The sequence below is a fragment of the Mycteria americana genome, chromosome 1, assembly GCF_035582795.1.
Source record: "Mycteria americana isolate JAX WOST 10 ecotype Jacksonville Zoo and Gardens chromosome 1, USCA_MyAme_1.0, whole genome shotgun sequence".
In the NCBI taxonomy this organism is placed as follows: domain Eukaryota; kingdom Metazoa; phylum Chordata; class Aves; order Ciconiiformes; family Ciconiidae; genus Mycteria; species Mycteria americana.
This window is the reverse complement of record NC_134365.1, coordinates 158,840,762-158,862,419: the sequence shown is the minus strand read 5'-3', so window position 1 is coordinate 158,862,419 and position 21,658 is coordinate 158,840,762. Positions and strand designations below refer to the sequence as shown.

The following is a 21,658-nucleotide window of genomic DNA, read 5'->3' as shown; positions in this document are numbered from 1 at the left end:
CAGTCATTCCTCTAATAGAAACTGACAGGACATAAAAGACAGAACTATCAGATGAACACACACAATGACTAGAAATATATCGACAGAGAAAAGACTTAATTTAGCTTTGAGAAACCGTCCCAAAAATAAAATCCTGTATTAACAAGTGCAAAAAACAAACAAAAAAGAAACTCCAAACATTAAAACACAGTGTATAAAATGGTGTGAGAAATTTAAGTCACCATACAGCCTTTTAGTCAATAAAAAGCTGTGTTCATGTGTCCTTGTTGTTTGGGTAGTGGCCCATTCCTTTCATTTTACCCAAAAGGTCATTCAAGAAGAGATCTAAGGGTAAAGCACTCAGTCCTTGCTATTTTTGACTGTAGTCATTTGGGCCTGTTGTGTTTCTATCATATAAGATGAATCCTTTCTTTTACTCCTCATTGGTTGAATTATCTTCCAAAGTTGTTATGCCTCCAAAGCCCAGTCCTGTTGAGTTCTGTGCTGCTGAGACTGTAAGTACTGTATGTAAGAGAATTAATACAAGAACACACAGTTTAAGTCTGCTGTTACACAGTCTTGATGCTGATGAAACTGTGAGCGATGTCCTGTGACACATTGTTGAGCCACTTGTTTTTATAGTCCCTTTGGATTGATGATCTGATAATAGTCCCCATCTGACATCACAGCATTCTGGTTCTGCATTGGTTGGAAAGTTCTCATAGAGCCCTGTAGGGTAAACACAAGAAAAAATAAACATCAGGCACAGAAAGAGCGGCAGAAGTTGGTAGGTCAAAGGAACAGTTGATAGTTTGTCTAAGCTATCAAATCCTCATCTTTGGGTTAGCCTGAGGCCCTCAGAATGCTTGCATTTTGTATAATTAGAGTTGTTGAAGGGATATGTGTCATCTAACAGGAAGCAGCATCAAAAGATCATTCAACAGTAGCATGACACTGAGCGTGGCTGTGTAAAGAAGCGGCGTTAAAAAGTAATTATTGATGTTTGAATGATAAGAATATATGACTTCTTCCTTTTTGGGAAGTTACAACTAATGATGAAGTTGCAACTAATCAAATGGGACATTTCCACAAAATTTGAAAGGATCTTGAAATTCTTCCTCAGTCTGCGAGCACATACCGGTAATATCTCTGCCCATGAAAAGAGAAGCTTTAAATAACAAATAATTGATATACTGACAATACTGACCATGTTGATTGTCAAACCAGTACAGATCCAACAGCTTCAGAGGAACAGCTTCCAAACTGAGCTGTTCAGAGTCTACTTGTTTACCCTGCCTCAGATGAGTTCTTCCAGCTGGGATGTTCTCTTTGGCATATCCCAGAGGTGAGAACAATCTCTCCGTGCCATGCAATAATTGGATCCCTTGATATTTCTGACTATACATCTAGGCTATTTCTGCCTTTAGAACTTTACTGAGTTACTGAGCCTGATCTGATTATGAATTTTTGAACAGTTAGAGGAATTCTGTCTTTTCCAAAAGACACAACTGTCTTTTTGGAAGTTGTCAATGCTGTCTGTATTACTATATAGGAGACTAACATAACCAGTGTGTTTTGTTTACTTCTCACATATCTTCTTTTCTGATAAATTAAAAGAACTTAATCTAGCCTGTTTAACTCATGGTCAAATGCAAGAATGTCTAACATAATGGACAAACACCTTTTCTCCATTTAAACTGATCTTGGAATAAATTTTGCAGTAAATAATTACACTATGGTAGTGCTAGGTTTTACTATTAAAAAACCTATCTGTGTTGAAATATTAGGATAAAGATTTTCAAAGCTATAATTTACAAATTAACTTTGCTTCTTGGCACAAGAATTACATTTTGTCTAAAGTACCACAGCAATGATATTACTTTCAAAAAGCAATGCCTACAAGTTTAGGCGTAACATTCTTAGGTTCAGGCACCAGACTGCCTGTATTTTGTGAATAACCTGTGAAGAAAAGCAGCACACCTTAAGATAACACTGAACTTTTCCGTTCCTACTTCTGTAATATTGATCTGCAACTAAACAAAAAGCGCATTAGGTATGCTCAGTATGTTAAAATGCAGATCAAACCTAGACTGGCACTTTTTTACATAGCTGACACAACAGTCTACTATGATATACATGAGTCCAAGTAAAGTTGCATCTATTTTTGGATTCAAACAAGTTTTTAAAGATACAGGACTGAGAACAGCTTGTTTGATTTTCTGTAAAGTCAGGGTTTACTCTGCAGGAAATCAGGCCATGTTCGCACCTATGCAGTCAGATACTTAAGGATGCATACCAACGCTTGAAAATTATTTATTCTCTCTCAGATCATCACTGAATGTACTTCATGTTTTTTAAGAAATTCTGTTGCATTTTGGAACTTGTGGAAAGTCGTTTATTGCAAGTATAATAAAGCAATCTTATTGCTAATATCATATTTTCTGTGACCCATCTTTTGGTGTTTGTGTGCATAAGTGTGTTTTTAAACACGGTAACATACAGGAAGTGCCTCCCAAAGCAGGTAATTATATGATCTGTTCCTTGACTGCAGTAGCTCAAACTATTAGTGGCAATTGAAGAGACACAGAGAATGGTTAATGCTTTGATCCCATTGAGGCTTGTTTACTATTCAAACTGTACTTCCTGCCTTTCTTGTTATAGGAAAACCCAGACTTCCTTTGAAATCAAAGCCTACATATACAAGTTGGCAATCAAAAGGTTTTTAAATAGTTCATATACACTTAGTGAATTATAAATAAATTGAAGGCAACTCTGCATTTAAATCTGCATTGAACTTGTTCCTTAATGCACAATTACATTTCCTCTTTATTTCAATTCAGCAATTGAATTTAAGTTTTGAATTTGCAGTTACGTATTTAATAATCAATTAACTACAGAACCACTATTCATATGACAGCTGCAGAACATTTAGATAAATTCAGTCAGAGCTTTTGCATTGAAGTGATAAAACTTCACAGTTGTGCTTCACCACATACTCATTTGTAGCCATGGGTATCAGTTTTGGCCCCTTGGATCTAATCAGTCTACTCAGTCAGAGGGTTGCAAACCCATGACTTACCAGAAACCCTGGAAAGCTGGCTACATCAACCTTGGAAAACCATAGAGAAAAAACCCTATTTTGTTCTTTTAGGAAAATATTTTATATGGACACAGAGTTTGGGATAAGGAATAGAAAGGATACCATTACCCACCAAACCACCAAGGCTTCCCTCTTCCTCTTCTGTCTTTATAGTTCAGTTTGTAGACATCATTACTCTGTATTACTTGGATGTTCAATAATTATATTTCTGATACTAACTTACCAACTGTTACTGGCTCGAAACCTACTTTGCTTTTCACTTTTCACTTAAAATTCTCAGCTCTGGATCTCCATTTCCCAACTTTCCCCAGCACTCACCTATATTTCAACAGCAGAAATCTTAGTCCATATGGAGGTTCTTGGACCTTGATCTTAATCAAGGATCTAAAATTTGCCAGGATACTTTTTGGTATCAAACCATTCTCCAGACAGATATGCTATTGGTCATGAAGGCCATGTAAAAGCTATCTCTTTTTTTTGTAACCAGATACTTTTTTCACACACAGATAATATTTTGATGATCAGCACAGCAGTTATATCTGTAGGGAGTGTGTGTTACTAATGCTGATGCAAGAATTAAGGCTACTCATTTGACTGAGATTATGTTAATGGAGACATGACTGTAGATAAATCCCGTGTATCCTGCTCAGCTGAATCATACTGAAAGAAAAAGGAGTGAGCATGAGCATTGTATTCACTTTGTGCAGAAACAGCTTTGGGGGAAAAACAGCAAACCGCAAATGTGTTCTTATACAAGAATTTAAATCACAAAGACTGTCTCTATGGGTGCATGGTCTGCTGATCAGCTAGATCACCAGCTAACTCAAAGAATGCTATGGTTTCTGCCTGAGCACTTGCATTTCTTTTGCACAGGAACCAGCATGTAAAAGAGGTGGTTGTGTTTCCACATCTCACCCCAACACTGTCAGGATGTGTCATGTTTGTATGTGGATCTGTATCTGTAGCAGTAGGTCTGGCTTGGCCCACTTCTTGGTTTCTTTGCTATAGAAAGAGCTATGGAGCCGTAGTATTCCGCATCTTCCAGTCACCATCAAAAGAAACTGGTCTGGATGATATATTTGTTGTCATCGTTGGATAAGTATTTTGGAAAGCTACAGAAATAAAACAGATCTTTTGGTATGTTATGTTTTTTACTCATTTTCTTTCTGTATAAATCTAAACTGTGGTCCTTTTTAACATAGATTTCTGATTATTTTGAGAGGCATACCAAGCTTCTTGTGCTTGAAGAAAAGACCATGAACTAGAAGAAGAAACCAGATAAGTGGATGTAGTATACCAGCAGTATTGAATGTTCCATTTTATTGTGAAGCACAAAGTAAATAATGTATGCCAAGAGTCATCCATCCAGCAGTGACATCATTGTACCAGTGAATGCCAACACTCTGCATGACATTTCTCTTTCTGAGGACTTATTTCTGAGATTTCAATATTAACATTTTCCAACTACAGAAGGCAAGAGAACACATTATATATTATATGACTAGATTTCACTGCTTGCTTACATCTGATCTGGAAGCCAGCTCTCTTTGATCTTATCCAGATGGTCCTCTCAATTTCTAAATTGCTGTGTCTGTGACACATTATGATGCTTCTGTTTACACATGTATTTTATACCCTTCACATTATAAAAAGTATTAAAATGAAATGTAGAAGAAGGCTTAATGATAAATAAAATACTCCTTAGTCAAACAGATTATTCTTAAACTGGTGAATATGGCTCTTCAGCTCTTTTGAAAAGGCTAATTTCCATTTCAGATGCCATTCCTGTTGTTCGATGAGGTCTGCGTTGCTGTGTTTTAATTTTGTTTTATCACTATATGTTGGTGACTATTTCAAATAGTTGCCTCTGGAACATTTTTCTGTGTGTTTGTGTCTACATTCAAGAAAAATTCATCATGTTTCTTCACCATGGATTCATGCATGGAATTTTTTTCCCTAAAATATGTACGGTACCAATTTCCTCCTGCCAGTGTAAATCAGTGTTATCCCTCTAAAACTGACTGAGCTGCTGCAAGTCAGAAAAATAAGCAAATAGGAGACTCTCAAGGCTATACAATGAACCTTTTTAGCTCTGCTATGTTGAAATACAGGATAAGGGTGAAATAACTTGCTTCTAGCAAGTATTTGGTTTTCCCCATCCCCCTCTAGTTTTGCTTCTATTATGTACAATTTTTGATCAAAAGGATTTGCTACTTTGATATGATAGGAAAGAGTCATACATATCTAAGTACTGTATTGCCAGAGAAAGTTCAGCGATATCAATAGGTTAATTGCCTGAGGTTTTGTTATAGGAGAAGAATGTTTGCAGCTAATAAACCTACTATAATATGGGACCTCATTCTTGGGAAAGCCCTAATATTCAAGACTAGAAGACCACTGGACTCAAAAAGATGAGCTATTTAGTTGACAGATTCTGCTGCAAAACCATGTCAAATTTTTCTTGTAAGCAGAGCCATAACTAGTAACGATTTAGACCACGCTTGTCAAACATAAAAGGGATTTGTCCTGCTGTCTGTGTTAGCTTAATATTTTGATATTTTAGGACCTACTAAGAGGTGTAGGCAGGAGGCAAATGACACATTATTATGAGTTATTTTTAGAGTAAGAATTTGGATCAAGTATATATATATATTTTGGAGTTTGCCAAGAACAACATAAAGCAGATTGAATTCAGAGATCTTCTCTTCTTGAATTGTTCTACAAAGAAAAGATAGATTGTGATGCATTCTATATATCACATTTTCTCAAGGAAATTGCTTTTCAAATTGCACTGAAATCAGGGCATCTGTTTTGAAACAGACTCTATAGCTAAACCTGCTGGTGAAACCCAGACACACATCTGCCCCTTGAGAAGAAGCTGCAGTTAAAAGAATTGTTCCCAATACCTTTGTTGAGCTTTGTTAGTCAACAAACCCTTTCTACAGATTGGTGAAAATTCTCTGTAATAATTCTCACTATGTCCTTACAAACATTAGTGTGTGCTATGAAGCATGACTGACAGTTTCCTTTCTGGTGAATACTCTTCTTTACTCTAAAGCAGGAGGAGTTTCTGAGGAAGTGCTACTTTGCATGGATCATATAAGCATATGTTAGTGATATTTAGTGACAAATTGATGTATGGGAGACTATTCACACCATGCATTCCAAGCAACTGAGATGTTAGTTGGAACACATGAAATTAGGAGCCTAAATTAATATGAACCGAATGGAAAGATATAAGTGATTCAAAACACCTGAATCACCTGTCCTCTCATCTCTTCTCTCCCCTTACTTTCTCCTTCTACACTGAAAAGTATCAGAAGTCTGTTCAGCACAGGAGAGTAGAAAAATTTGATTCTCCTCTTGGTGGCAGTAGACTCATTGTGATGACACTGCTGTTAGGAAATAGCAGAGTACCACGCTGGGTTTGGAAGAAGCTAGTGCAACACACCTCTGCCTTATTGCTGCTCACTACATTCCCTTCCTTTCCTTCACAAAGGAACTCAAGTGCTCCATTAAATTCCATGACAACTATTGTACAAGTAGAGTGTGAGCATGTGGCTGGGATTTCCTGCCTGATACTGGCCCTGCTATGCCACAAGGCACAAAGAGACCATAAGACTTGATCAGTACAAAGAAAGCCCTTAGCAACACGGGTAGCCCTAACTCTGCACTCTAAAGTGGTCCAGACTTGGCACATGGATAGCAGTTTTGGGACTGTTCTCCCAGCAGTCAGAATAGGCTATGTTTGTATTAACAAATAGTTTTGAGCAAAAGGAGATTTGTATAATGAAACGGCTGGTCCTGAGTATCTCACATCAACCCTCAATGCATTTGAGGGGTTTTTACCTCACTCTAGGTCTAGTCTGATTTTGTAGAACAAAGGTGCATTAGTGTTTGCGATGTGCTAGATATGGCCCTGTAGCACATCCCCTAGTTTTGTTTAATACAAAGGAACCCAGTTTGTATCTTCAAAGAACTCTCACCAGCGCAAGTCAAACAGCAAGGAGTATGAACAGGAGATTTCCTTCAAAAGTACACTCCTGAACTAGATTGCTAATGCGGATGCAACTGCAGTGTTGGTGTTGATGACATATCCTGGCTGCTCAGGGAAGGGCCGTGTGTGCAGAGCAGAGGTAATCTCTTCTCTCCTGTCTTTGGGAATCTCTGCTGCTCATTTGGTGGAAACTAAGCTCTCATGGTTTCTGGGTTGAGCAAACTGAAGACCTGAATGGACAGTTTTGGCTGTGAAGAAAACATTTATGGCCTCTGCATCCTCTCTCTGTCTCTGTTGGGAGATGGCAGCAAGCCAAACAGAAGCAGTTCTTAGGCTGGACCAGTCCCCAGGCCAGCCGCTGGACCACATTACTTTGGAAGGCATGGGAAAAGCAGGAGTTATGAGGTATTACCAGCCTATTCCCTGCGCTCTGTAACGTAGAGTCATACATCTTTCAGCTCTCTTTTCACACTCAAAGAACATGTGTGAAAGAAATCTTCCACATCTTCTGTTCACACTGGGGAAAAAAAAGGAAAAGATGACTACATCTATGAAAGAAAACAGTCCCACTGCTATGCACACTGTTTCTATAGGAGTCACAATTAAAAATCTTGACCTGGAATTTTGCATGGGTCTCATTCATTGTAATCTGCTGTCTGTGTGTATGTATGCCTAAACACTAGTATTATCTCCCTTAAATAAGATTCTGTTTTGCATGGGCAATTCTAGACATCTGAGATGCAGAAAGAAACATTAGATGAAACCACTGGAAACTTTAATCATATGGATATAAACTCAAAAGGTCTAAACTGAAAGCAACCATTCAATTTTAATGACTATGAAAAACAGTATGTTCCAGAACAGCGCCTGATGGAAAGAGTGACTTCTTTCCTTCCATTTCCTAGAAGAAAGGGGGGAGAGGGGAACACAAACTTCTTTCTAGCTAACCACATGTTTCCATAATCAGAACCGCACTGTGATTCGGATTGTTTTGATTAATCTCCCAAGTACTTTCTTTTGCACTGCAGTTGTCTGACATCCTCACATGCATCCCTACAAAAGACAAGTTCCAGTGATACGCAACTACGGTGGCATCCCCTCTCCTTTTCCTACTATCTGCTTTCATTGGAGGTAATCAAGTAAGAGATTCTCAGGCTAGAATACTTCTTATTCATTATACCAGTCCTTCAGGAATTTCCAAGAAGTCATTATTAATCCATATTATAAACTACAACTTTTTTTTTTTTTTTTTTAATTTGATGGTATCAAAGGACTGGAAGAGAGAGAGCACATCACCACCGTGTGTGATTCTTAGCCACAATTATGGCTCCAGCCTGCCCCCTATAATAACTCTACATATAGCCATATTTACTTTTTTAAAGCATTTTAAAAAATACCTATTTAGGAATTCTAAGATAACAATGACTGCAAAATTTTTCGGGGAAAAAATAGCCAGTCCTATGCTGTTTTCTCATCACATGGACCTCCCAAGGAAGGATGAAACCTTTGTTATTATTTCTTTTTACAGCCTCCAGTACTTTTTTTTTTACAACCTCCAACCTCAGAAAATCCCGCCGTGAAAGAAAAACCAGAAGTCCGCGGGTCCCTGTGCGCCGGTGCTGCTGTGCCCCCGCTTCCAGCAGATGCCCCCGCGCCCCGGCTCACGGCTGTGGCGGGACAGCGGTGGAGGGCGGAGGCGGCAGCTGGGTACCGCCGCCGCAGCTCCCAGCGCTGCTGGTGACATGAAGCCACCCCAGCCTCTTACCTAGCTGCACGTAACGTTTGTACGTACATCCTGTGCTCTGTGCTGTAGTCCACGTCAAATAAAAACAGCTATCGCCGGTACACCTTTTCCTGTTACTTGCCTTCCACGGTGTATTGAAATGTTTTATAGAAATCAATCCTGTCTTTCCGTTAACCTAAATCTCTACTGGACCTTAGAGGAAATAGTCTGTTACCATGGAGAGGAGGAAGGGAAGACCGTATTATAAAACTATTGCTTCTAAAACGTTATTAAAGAAAATCAGAATTCACAAATTCTTGATGTTTCTCAGAGATAAATCATCCTATAAGCAGAGCGGCTCCTTTTTTTTCTCCAGACATTATTTTATAATTAACAGTGTTCCTTAGCTAGCCAGCTAGTCTTTCATTAGTTTAATGGGAGAAAAAACATCATACTGACATAACCCAATTCAGTTCCTGCTGGATTTCTCTGAAAATGTAATTCAAATTTTCAAAAAAGGACCTGTAGCATTTCTCTGCATGGGATACCATCAGAGACAGGAGCAGCAGAGATATTAAAGCCTAATTTAAATGAGTGACGGGCTGTGGCAAAATGCCGTTCATGAGGAATCCCTGAACATGAAGTTTGCTCCTGCTGTGTTTCCTGTAGCAGAGCTCAATGGTGACCAGCTTCACAGTGAACCTAGGTCGAATGGAGACACAGACAATCAGCTATAACACCTAAATATCAAATAGAAATACCTTTGACCTGACTCTTTTGGGTTTTGCCAATGAATTTCATCCACCCCAGGAAGAGCAGGATCAGTAACTAGAAATCCCAGAACATGTCTGCCAGACAGGAGCTCACAGAAAGTGCAGCAGGAGAAGAGGGCCCTCAAGACATGGGTGACCTGCTTTCAGTTGCTTTTCTGCAAAAGTTCAAGTTAACTGTCAAGCCATAAGCTATGCTGAGGTAGAGTATTTTGTCTGCTGTTGAACTCACTGTGCTTTGCATGAAATAATTCTGTTTTCACTAAGCTGCAGAGAAGCGTAAGCCTTTAGTCCCACAGCAGGTATTAGTCTAATTTCTTGTTGTTTAGTGGCAGGAAATGCTCTTACAGTGAGCTGCTGATTAATAACAGGGTGACAATGGGCCTATATTCCAGACAAAGTTTGAATTGCAGCCTTGTACCTCTCCTCAGCATCTTGTCTTGCACACAACTGCCTAGTGTCAGCATGCTAACTCCTATGGGTCCGTGAATACAAGCTCTGCTCTGCTGAGGGTCTTGACTCAAGAGGACCAAATGTTCAACCAAATATTAGTTAGTGGACTGCTGAGATGAGATTCAGGTCACTCTGATTTTAAGTGTCTGCAATAAGACCTTGATGACTAACAGCAGCTACAGCAAATAGAGTGCAGCCCCCACCGTTAGCGAGGCATAGAGAGCTAGTCAGCTCATCGGGTGCAGATGCCTACTTAGGCTGAATTAAATAGCTCTCAGCTCTACTGACTACACCAGATCTTCAGTGACTCTGGTGAGAGCTTAGTCACAGAGTTTATGTGTAGATACCCACACTACTAATACCTGCAATATAATGAGTTTAATCCTCCCCTAAATCTGCTTTTCATGCCAAACTCAGTTATCGACTGGCAGTAATCTTTGCAAAGTCATCTATTTTGTGCGTTTTAGGAATGAATTTGGACTTGGAGATATACTAGGAAAATGAAAAGGTGGATATGTATTTCCTAAGAGATTTTTCAGAAATAATTACTAAGATGGTTTTGTTTATTGTTTGTTTGTTCTTTGCCATTGTGTATGTGTGTAAGTGTGCACACGTGTATATACATGCACATACACACACATATATATTGTAGACATGTTGTAAATAAAAATGTCCTAAGTCCTCGCTTCAGCTTTTACTGTCCTACCTTAAACTGGAAAATAATGCTCATTTGCTTACTGTGTATGCATATTGGAAGGCTATTAATATTTACGAGATGCATTGAACTGAAGTGCTAAGCACCATTACCTTATTGATGACTACCAAATTGTAACTCAGTTTACATTTCATTATATTGTCTTTTACATATGGATGGATATGGCTCGATTGTGTGCAATAGGATTAATCTTCAAGAAGAAATACAGTAAATATCTTGCTATCAGAATCCCCCTAAGTCCAAACACAGGGTATAAGGCAAAGTGAATTTCCACAAATGTTATGCCTGCCTCTGAAATGGTATAGAGCATTTATGGGATTTTATATTTTACTCTGTTTTTAAGTAGCTTACCTTGGGCAACTCATTTAGTACTATACCGCACTTTCCAGTGCAGCCCTAATTTAAGGTGGAGGCTGTCTAGTTTCAGATATTTTGACCAGGCTGTCAAACGATCTGGGTGTTGAAATGCCTTTTTACTGATTTAGTGGGAATAAGTTGCCTAAATATCTTCAAGATTCTCAGATGATACTCTAGGCACCAGAAATCTGCAGATAACATTGATATAAGCTGAAATTTTGTGTGGATGGCTTCCAGACAGTCCTGAAAAAAGTATCTGAGGTACCTAGATGTACTAAAGGTATTTCTTGCCTACCATGTCCTCTCTGGTTGAATCATTCTGGGACAGTGTTTGAAGCAGAATGGAATGTAAAAGGAACCAAACCATTTTATCAATCAATGCATATACTTATGTTAGCAATACCTTTTAAAATTAAAATACTCACAGAATGTAACAAGACTCAAGAAGAGACCAAAAGATCAGTTCTTCACAGGTGAACAACTGATTCTTAAAATTCTTCCCTAATGAAAGACCTTTCCTTAGACATTTACCTTCCAAGAGCTGCTGCACAGTTTTGAATGCTATGTCTCAAATTTTTTGTTTATCTGACATAAGAATGCAGGCGAAGGTGAATATATTAAAAACTGGACTCATCTTTCTCTTTTTTTCTGAATATTGGATGACACAGAGCCTCTTTTCTCTGAGTACTGTATGACAGGGAGCAACAAAAATCCTCCACCAAAATATTAAGCGTGAAAAATAACCAGAACAAATTTCTTCCAGTAATTTTGTTTTGTAAGTCAATGACTGTGGCAAGCTGTAGTGTAAATGTGCATTACTAAATCTGGGCTCAAATACTAGCAGCTCAGAGAAATCTTTGTGATGAGGAATACCTTCAGGATCTCATAGTTAGAGCTAATGGAAGAAACATTATCCACACTCTCCTTCACATTTAGACTTATGAAAACAAGCGAAATTAGCTTTTCTATACTATACCTGTACAGATGAAACTTGATAGTCCTCCATAGATGACATCATCATTGTCTGGTAATATAAAGGGACACCTCGTCTGAACCTCCAAACAGTATTGCTTGCAAGGAATTCTGTTGCTGCAGTGAAACTGTGTGACTTCAAAATACTGGGAACAGAGCCAGGCTTTGTAGACAGTCTGGAAAAAGAGAAGAACCAGAAGTATAGATGGATGACAATAGCACTGTCATTATTAGAAGAACATACTGTACTACACACCTATATTAACGCTGTTTCTGAAAGCAAATTTTGAGAGAATATCACCTGGGTAAAACATACTCTTCACGTTTGACTATCCTCCCACTTCAGAAATGAAAACTCCAGTCAAGTCACTTAAAAGCAACAGCTAGTCAGGACTAGGCTGTTGCTATTATTCTATCTTAGTTTGTAAACAGGTACGTCTCTTAGATGCGCCTTTTTATCAGACACATGCACACAAGCCACACACCCCTGTTCCTGTACCTTATCATATACAAACTGAGATCCTAACCTCATTTGAAGCTGGTTTGGGAAAAAAGTATGAAAGTAAGTGCAAGAAAGAGTTTAAAACTGGGCTTAGGCCGGCTCTGTTTATATCATCTGGAGCTAAGCTATCAGGTCACAATAGATGGTGCTGCTTCCCTTCAAATAAAACCTTATCCAGTCCACAGCATTAAAACGCACATTAGGGTTCCTGAATGCCAACAGCTGTAGACTTGGGGACAAATGTGCAACCGTGAGGACCAATGTCTGCATTTGGGAGCTCAAAGGAACACATTAAAGATGCTGTCATCTGATGCTGTGTAGCCGTGGCTGCAGGACCTGTGATTATTACAATTATCAGTTATCTTTATCATTATTTAAACAGAGAAGCAAAATAAACATGTTGATTTTAGTTTCTTTTGCCTATTCTCTTCTGAGCAATGATCTTTGTCATCAGAATTAAACTAGCCTTTTGGATACAGAAAAGTTTCACATGCGATCATACAAAAAAAGATTGGACACCAGGCTATGAAGGTGATGAAAAACCTGTATGACTGAGTACAGAGAGGTTTGCTTGTTTCCCATTTTATTTTCCACTTATCTGTTTTGAAGTACATTATTTACTGGCTAGACACTTGCTATCTCGGTTCTTATATAATGAAAATTTCCTTTTTGTATTCATTCAGAATATCTGAAAAGCTCAGTAACTACCTTTCCTTTATCACAGGCTGAAAAACAATAGTCAGCTGATTATTTTCCTTCTTCCTAGACCTGTTTTCAACAAAAAAGGAAACAGATTAAATTTTTAAGCACTGAAAATTCATAAACTGACACCTGAAAAGAGCAATCTGTCTGAGAGTTTGGTTTGATTTCAGTATGTTTCATCTCATCAGTTATAATTTTTATTAGTGTCAGTACCAGCTTAAGTTGTATAATTAATTTCAACATATTAGTCCCAGAATCACAAAACTTTTATCTTAGCTTGTTTGCAATGGTGGCAGGTATGGATAAGGTTGCTAGGTGATAAAGTGAAGCCTTTATTACTAATCTATGGTTTCTGATTATCTCCTTATAGTAGCTTTTGCCTACTGCATTCTGTAGAACATGACTTTTTTCATTACAAATTCAATTTTAATTGCTTACAAAGGTTTCTTATCCACAGTAAATGATTAATGAGAAGGAAGACTAGGCGATGTGTGTACTTTTTGCTCTTAAATAAACTTCTAAACAGCAAGTGGTTTTCCCAGTGTCGTCTATATCCCCTACCACATCTTTAATACTTCAGTTGCTATATTGACACTTGCAACAATAAAAGAAATGAAGTAATTGTTTTTCTATTTTTAATTAGTCAGTAAGCATAGTCTATTGGTTGGAGACAGGAACACTGGCTCTGATAACAGATAAATACTCACAGATGTTCCTTCCTGATCACTAACACTGTAGATCCGTTCAGTATGAATCCACATTTTCTTTTCATAGAAGAGATCTAAGAGTAGTAAGTTGGTTTATGAACCACATTTGAAAATTTACATCAGTTTATAGGGAGTGTACTGAACAGCACACCATACATGGTAACAAGAAAAGCAAGCAAACCCATGTGTCTACTTAAGCAAGACAGGAAATAAACGTTTATTCAAGAGCAGAAGTAAATAATGCAATCATAGGCTTCTGTGAACATTTTTATGCATCCAGTCTCAGTTTGTACACATCATCTTCCTGCTCTGATTCACAAGTCCTCAGCTTTGGCTCAAAATAACATTTGAATTCTTATCCGTATTTTTAAAGAATGCATGAGTATACCTGTTCCTGAGATCTATTTCTCAGATAAGTGTCTCTCACTCTGTATCCTTTTTATCGTAGCGCCTTTCAACCTTGTCTGCAGTCTGTATTAAGATTTTTAATACACTGGTCCCATTTTGCTGTTTTGGCCAGTGAGGCTTCATGGAAACTAAGATTTTCAGAGTTCTGTTTGGATATGAACTTAGGTCATATCCCACTTCGGGGTGAGATGCTGATACTTATGAGCCTTCCTACCCCCATGCTCTGGTTTCTTCAAAAGAAACTTCAGGTTTGTGGGACAAGATACGTCTGCAGAACACTGCAAGATGTCCAAGAAGTGAAACCCTCAGGGCGTCCTGAAAACTAGCCTAGAAGATATGAAATGCTGGTCTTCAGCCCTTCCCACAAAGATCCTCCATTTTTCTGGGTCTTTTTCAGGCCTGAGAACTGGCATGAAAGAGTCTGAGTAGTTGGAGAAGTGAGTATCATGGAAAAGCAACAATTTAACACTTGAGTACTTATAGTGCAGCTGAGGTGGAATTTAAAGTCATACCTGGATAAGGAGAAAAAAAAGGTCAAAGCCAGATTTGAGCACTAGAGAAGGCTCACCCATAATGTCTAGCTGTTAGCCCACTGCCTCCACAGCTTGGCCTGTGTAACTCATAAATTTCCAGACAGTGCCTAGCCATTGTCTGGGAAAAGATGTATTCCAAGCACCACACCCAGTAAGCAGTTTTGATATGACCATGCTGTTCTTTGGAGAAAAAGGAAAAAGTGTAGATGTCTGCGCACGAACTGTGCTGGGCCAGCTGGTAGACCAAAGAGTAGTCCCTCTTCACTCTTAATAGTACAGACATGATTTAAGTGCCCGCTTTCCCAACAAAGACCCCAAATAACCTCTCCTGCCCTTCTTGGACATTTTAGACTTTCTAGGCACCGAAGGTTTTATAGAGAAATCTTTCTTTTGTGCCTAAGGATGTGCTACCAAGAAGGAGTACAGAAGCCTAAGAACTGATCTCATATTGGTGCATACCACTCACTGCCCAGCAGCCATTGCATGAGTTCCACAGCTGACCCAACTGAGTAAGTTGATTCAGAGCAGTCCAAAGTCTTTTCTTTGTTTCAATGATAGTGAAAAGTGACTTCTTTAGCTTAAATATTAAAGCCTGCGATTTGCAACTGAAATGTATTGAAATTTCTTGAAATTTTCCTAAGAGCAAAGCAGATATTATGGCCTTTGATCAGCCCATGTTCCTTCTTATACCCTGCAAAATACAGGTCTTGGTTAGTTGAGAATTCTGCTCTATCTCCTAGGAAATTCCAAATGCTGATTTCCAGAGTTTTAAAACATGCACTGTATAACAAGGCCTGAAACTACCAATGAAAATACATATTGGCTTGCATTTTGAGTATGGTATGCACTATGTAAACTATGCTTTGATAAGACGATATTTTAAAGGACATCAATGGCTAAAACCAAAGATTTATAATCACAATAAATGCTCCTCTTAAAAAATATTGCATATAGAACATTTTAAAGTATTAGTTACATTCTATTAGTATTTTTCTATGTAATTTTCAGTGTGTCAATTGAAAATGAGTATCACTCATCTGAATGGAGAAAATATGTTATGTTACATATGTTAAGCTTTTCATGTCTTGTAAATGGTGCAATTATTTTTTATCTTATTGAAATACAAAATGTATTGTATATGACCATTTTGAGCACAGTTTTCTTTTCCTTTCTTTCTGCTCTTCCTGTAATTAAACTTTGCTTCTTCCTGGCTTTTTTTTTCCCCCTCTCATTTCACATCTGTTCTGAATTGTATGATACCAGTTGCTGAACTGGATTGATCCCTAGGTATCTGTGAAAAATAAAGGCAAGAATCCCGCACTTTCTTTTAAAAAACTGAAGAAAGGATATTTTTTATTAAAATATAAAATATTCCTGCCATTTTTTTCCACATCAATACTTCATCCTTGCAACCTAGCAACCTAGCAAACAATATATCCTCCTCTCAAGCATTAACAGAATATTCTTTCTTTCTCACATAAACTATGGCATAATGAGACAGATAAATAACTCATTTCTGGAATATTTCTCTACAGTGTAGATTAACTGCATGTATGGGAAGTCTTCAAAGTGGCTTCAGCAAATTATGGGTCACTGACAAAAGTTATAGAAGATCTTGTTTGAGGACACTGGTACAATACTATCTTTGTCTTCCCACGTTGGCATAATCTCTGCCAAAATACAGCCTTCCTTCTTAAGCAGATGTTATTGCTCCAAATCGAAATAAGTCAAAAAAAACCCCAAACCCAAACACCCCAACATCTAGATTGATAGCACCTCTTGTAACCAACCTGTTAGCTACTGCTTATCATGCAAAAAAGGTCACATCTAGGCATCAACAGGTTTTGTGTCTGTGTGGTTGTATGGGGCAAGGTCAATCTGCCTCATAAAGTCCAGGAAAATGTTCACAAGTGAGCAGTGCCTCGCTACTAGGCTTCCAAGACCCATCCCTCTTTTCTAAAGTCTAAAGCTTAAAAAAGCTGTATTGCAAATGATGGCTGATATGAGTTGTTCTGAACAGGAAAATTTATAAAAAGTAGGAGCCAATGAAAAATTCAGAAAGTGCATTTTTATGCACTGTTTTCCCTTATCTCCCATATATTTTCTGTTTTCTATTTCAGGATGGTATTCATTCACTCTGGTTCTAAGTGATATTATGACACTGTATTCTGGCTGCTTCTTTCATTCTGCTTTCTGCACTTATATTGGGTTTTCTCTGAAGACAGAGAAAAGACGGAAGGTGGATGTGAGGAGAAGACCATGTGTTAAATAGCCAGAGGCAGGGAAAATCCTCCAGATTTTCGATTAAGTAAAGTTTTCTAGAGCAAAATTATTGCTCCTTCAAAGCATGCACTTTCTCAAGATTCAAGTCGATAAGACAAATGTCTTGGATTACATTTCAAGGAAAGCAAAAAAAAGGGCTGTGACAGCAATAGGTAGCTTTCACTTTACTATTTCCTCAATTAAAGAAAACAAAACCAAAACTAACTCCCAACATGAACTAAACTAAACTGAGTTCTAAGATTGGGAAAGATGTATAAATTATAGAGAAAATATAAGAACACACAACTATCAATAGTTTTTGAAGAAACAAGAAGAAATGTAGTGATTTTCACACAAAATCAGAACTTCAGAAGACAAAAACATCATTTTTATTAATAGATATCTTGCAAATTTAAGTCAAGCCACCAAAACCAAACACAAAACTAACACACAACATAGATTTTGGATTTCTTAAATTTATAATTTCTGCTACGTATTATGATCTTGTATATATGTTGCATGCATATAATGCAGAAAAATAATTAAAATGGACTTGTGTTTTCAGCTAGTTTGGGAGATGATGAAAACCTTTGAAAAATCATAGTTGCTAATAGGAATCTGGCAGACCGATCTCAAAGAATAGAAAAAACCCATGTATTTCTGTTGGGTTTGGTTTTACTCTTTTTTATCAAGGGAAAGAACTCAGATAAATTAGATTATTGATGCATCACGGCAATGACATACATACAGTAAATAAATGTATATATCTAAATATCTTTTTACCATGAACAGAACTTCAGGCACTCTATATTCGAAAGAGATACAGTCCTCGCTATTAGACAAGACACTATGTTGGAAAGATTGTATCACATAAGAATAAGGTCATCTTTCATGTACAGAAGCATAACTACAAAATCTCAGAAGGGTTTAGTGGTAATTTTGCTCACCTAAATAAATTAAACCTACACTACCTTGTTCCTGTAGGAAAACACTGAAAAATTACACTTTTGAAAAAGTGCACCAATCAATGCTGGCTTTATATACCTGTATTCATATGCATGGGTGCCTACCCAGAATGAACATCATAAAAATCTTCTTGGTATTTCTAAATTATTAATAATATAATGATAAAAATATATTATTAATTAGGTAGATTAATTCATTATTTGGCATTCACTTTATTTCTACTGTACAAGTTTCAAGCTAATGTCTGGAAGCAGAAAAAGTATTTTATGACTTCAGTGACCAAGCACCCATCACAAATAACCAGTTTCAGCAATTCAAGGAATGAACACTTCACAAACAAACCAGACGCTAAACTGCATTTGCTTGTCAAACCATTGTAGATGATAAATAGATTCAGAGTTAAGAGGAAGAAAGCGAGGTTGTGTGTGGAGAATTTTGAGAAACTAAAAGAACACAGCGTGCGCTTTTTCTCTCAGGACATCAGGAAGAACACTTATTTTTGTCAGTTTGTGGGGAATAACAGTCCAGATATTGTCTCTTTTTAGGCTATTCTGTGTCTTGTATCACACGTGAGGTTAGATAGTGTCTTAGAGTTATTCTTTCCAGTCTTGAAAGGCCATCAGACAGAACTATTAGGTAATATGGCTGCATTATTTGCCTAGAGAGGGGCCAATAGCTGCTGCCCACAACGTGTGCAGTATTGCTAGGTAGAACAGTGCATTGGCTGACCACAGCCCTGGTCATTACACCAGCTGACTTGCAACTGGCTGTGCAACTGCACAAAACTAATTTTAATTGTATGACCAGTATTTACTAAGACTGCAAAAATGATGGGAAGATAAAGTCATATTTACTATGCATATATGGCCACAGACTCTCTCCCTCCTGCTCTCGTTCTCACTCACTCACACATGCACAATACATGTGTTTCTAAATAACTTAATTTCTCTCAAAACAGATTGAGTACGTAGCCTGAATTATCTGAATCACACTTCATGATATGTATCAGTAGAGCAGAATGGAAAAGCCCCATCAGCTTCATTCTCTACAGCTGCCAATTCTTCATAGTTTTCAAGAGATGAATTCAGCTTTCTTCTACCTCTTCCCCCATCGTTCCTGACTGCTGTTGCCATCACAGTTCTTGATGAACAGTGTAAAATTTCCAAGAAGTACTTACTCTAGCTATTCTCCATAAAAACGATGGGGTTTTTTCTCACTGAACAAAAATTTGATGTTACTGGCTGGGTTGTCAAAATAATAATACAAAAAGGAACCTAGAAATCATCAAATAGCTCTTACTGCGTAGATGTAGAGGATGGTGGGAGGGAAAGAAAATAGGAAGAGAGAAGTCACAACAGAAACTTTCCCTCAAAATGGTAAATTTTCTGCATAAAAATAAATTTTATCTGCTTTGCACTGATGCTTTGCAACCGTACTTATTACCCAGTATGAAAATGAAGTCTTCAAACAGAGAACAACTTAATAATTTCACCTACCAGTTGAAAAGGAAGAGTCCCCTCGTGAACTTCAGAGGCACTCTGTTCATTGACATTTTCAACCACACCAGGAAATTGTACATTATTGGGATAAAGGAATTAACAATATTTCCTTGAGACAGTGTGATATGATTCCAGTTCAACTTCTCCCAAAGCTTGCGAGTGTTTTGAGCTAAATTCTGCAGTATTTATGTATGCTGAGGAGTACCTCAGGCTGTGACTGACTAATCAATAGATTTTTCCAAGAATATTCATGGAATAACTTATTACGTAAGCTGAACTTTTTCAGCAGAACTGGACACAGAAACAACATGAATTTGAAAAAAAAAAAAGAAAAATTCTCGGTTGCAGAATAGTGATGTGGCCTTCAAGTATTTCCTCTGTTCTACCCCAGTGGTCCCCAGCCCATGCTGACTCATTGACAACAGCAGTGGATAAGCTGTGTACAGAAAGCAAAATCCTTCTCTTCCTGTCAATCTCAGTTTTAGCATATGATTTTCTGGAGCCAAAAGTAACCTTAAAGATTCCAGTATGCAACATACTGCCTATATGCAACATGTGACGTCTACTTTACATGTCTAATCTCTGCCTGATTCATAGAGTTATGAATGTATGAAATATTTAAAGGCATTATATGTACATTTAAAGTTAGAGCATATGTTTAAATCCCATGCTTTGCCTTTTTTGGGTCTGGGTGAATTGTTGCTTCTGTGTGTTGTTCTGCGACATTATCACAATCCATAAAGTTGTCTCTTCTAGAGTTTCCATCTCAACCTTTCTATGAAAAATTTTTAAAATACCTACTTCAGCCTAACTTCCTTTACTTCATTTTAGCTTGTTTTGCTATCCCATAAATTTAAAGGGTAGGGTCACCAGGCATATATGAGTGTTAAAAATAGTAGTAGTTCTCTTCATGAGCTGAGATGTTGTCAATAACAGAGTTGGAGAAAAGCTACTGGTAAAGGCTGGAAAACCTTCTAAGCCTTCACTTGCCCCAGTAAAGACATCCACTCATCCACTCAGAACTGTGCCTGAATATTGGCCAGGAAAAGATGAATACATCAAACTATATATATATATGTATATAAATATAGGAAATAAGAGGACGAGATCTTAATATAATTATGGGTTTCATGCCAGCAATGAAAGACCTCAGAAGAACATGCCTGGTTTTTCTGTGATAAAGCTTTTGCTGTAAAATTCACTTTAAATCTTATGCATACTGTACAGCAGAGGAGTAATAGCTACTGTCACCTACCAACTAACGCACTGTCTGTGCAGTTCAGTCTCTAAAAGGCTTTTTATATTTGGATCACCAGGGTATTATGTGTTTGTTTGAGTGACAGTGCATCTTCTTTAAGAAACACTTGGGTCAATCTCAATGCCTGCTTTGTGCATCAGGACATAGAGATATCATGTTGTACAAGCAGAGATGTCTTTTAGATAGCTTACAAGTGTATTTTATATAGACTACACAACCAAAATATAGATGGCTAACTGGTACAAGATCTGATTAAGCCTGACAAGGGTAGTGTTACAAATGTGAAATCCCCCAGGAAATTTGTCAGTTTTGAGCAGTAAGGACATTCTGACTTCAGGAAAAGTGCATTTTACACGCATACTATGGAACAAAAATCAGCTCTTATGGAAAGCCTTCTGCCCATGAGAGCTACGGGACTGCTGGTGGTGTTTCTTTTCTGCTGACCTTCGTTCCCAGTCCCATTCTGAGACCATGGGCAGCCTCAGGATAGGGCTGGCTAAGCACACAAATAATGCAGAAATAGTGAATGGATAAGAGGGATCAATCCTCCATAAGGCATCTTTGCCAATGAGAGTCAGTGGTACCGTCAGGTGATTAAATGTTCTTCACTACATGCAGTAGAAAACATATAACAAAACAATGGCTTTCAAATATGTGGGTTGATGAAAATAAGATATTTCACAGGAATAGGCTTACAATGAACAAAAGTTAAAAAAAAATTGTAATTTTCATTTTATTTCAACTATCAAACTCAG

General features: G+C 37.7%; 1 protein-coding gene across 1 annotated transcript in view; it reads right to left on the bottom strand.

Annotated features, from left to right (window-relative positions):
* Positions 1-412: 412 nt before the first annotated feature.
* NALF1 (NALCN channel auxiliary factor 1) overlaps positions 413-21,658 on the bottom strand; it is a 486,165-nt gene continuing 464,919 nt past the window's right edge. The window contains exons 2-3 of the mRNA XM_075491947.1: positions 12,071-12,242; positions 413-708 (exon numbers count right to left, since the gene is read on the bottom strand). Of these exons, the coding sequence (XP_075348062.1) occupies positions 413-708; positions 12,071-12,242 (468 nt within the window). The remainder of the gene's footprint in view (positions 709-12,070; positions 12,243-21,658) is intronic.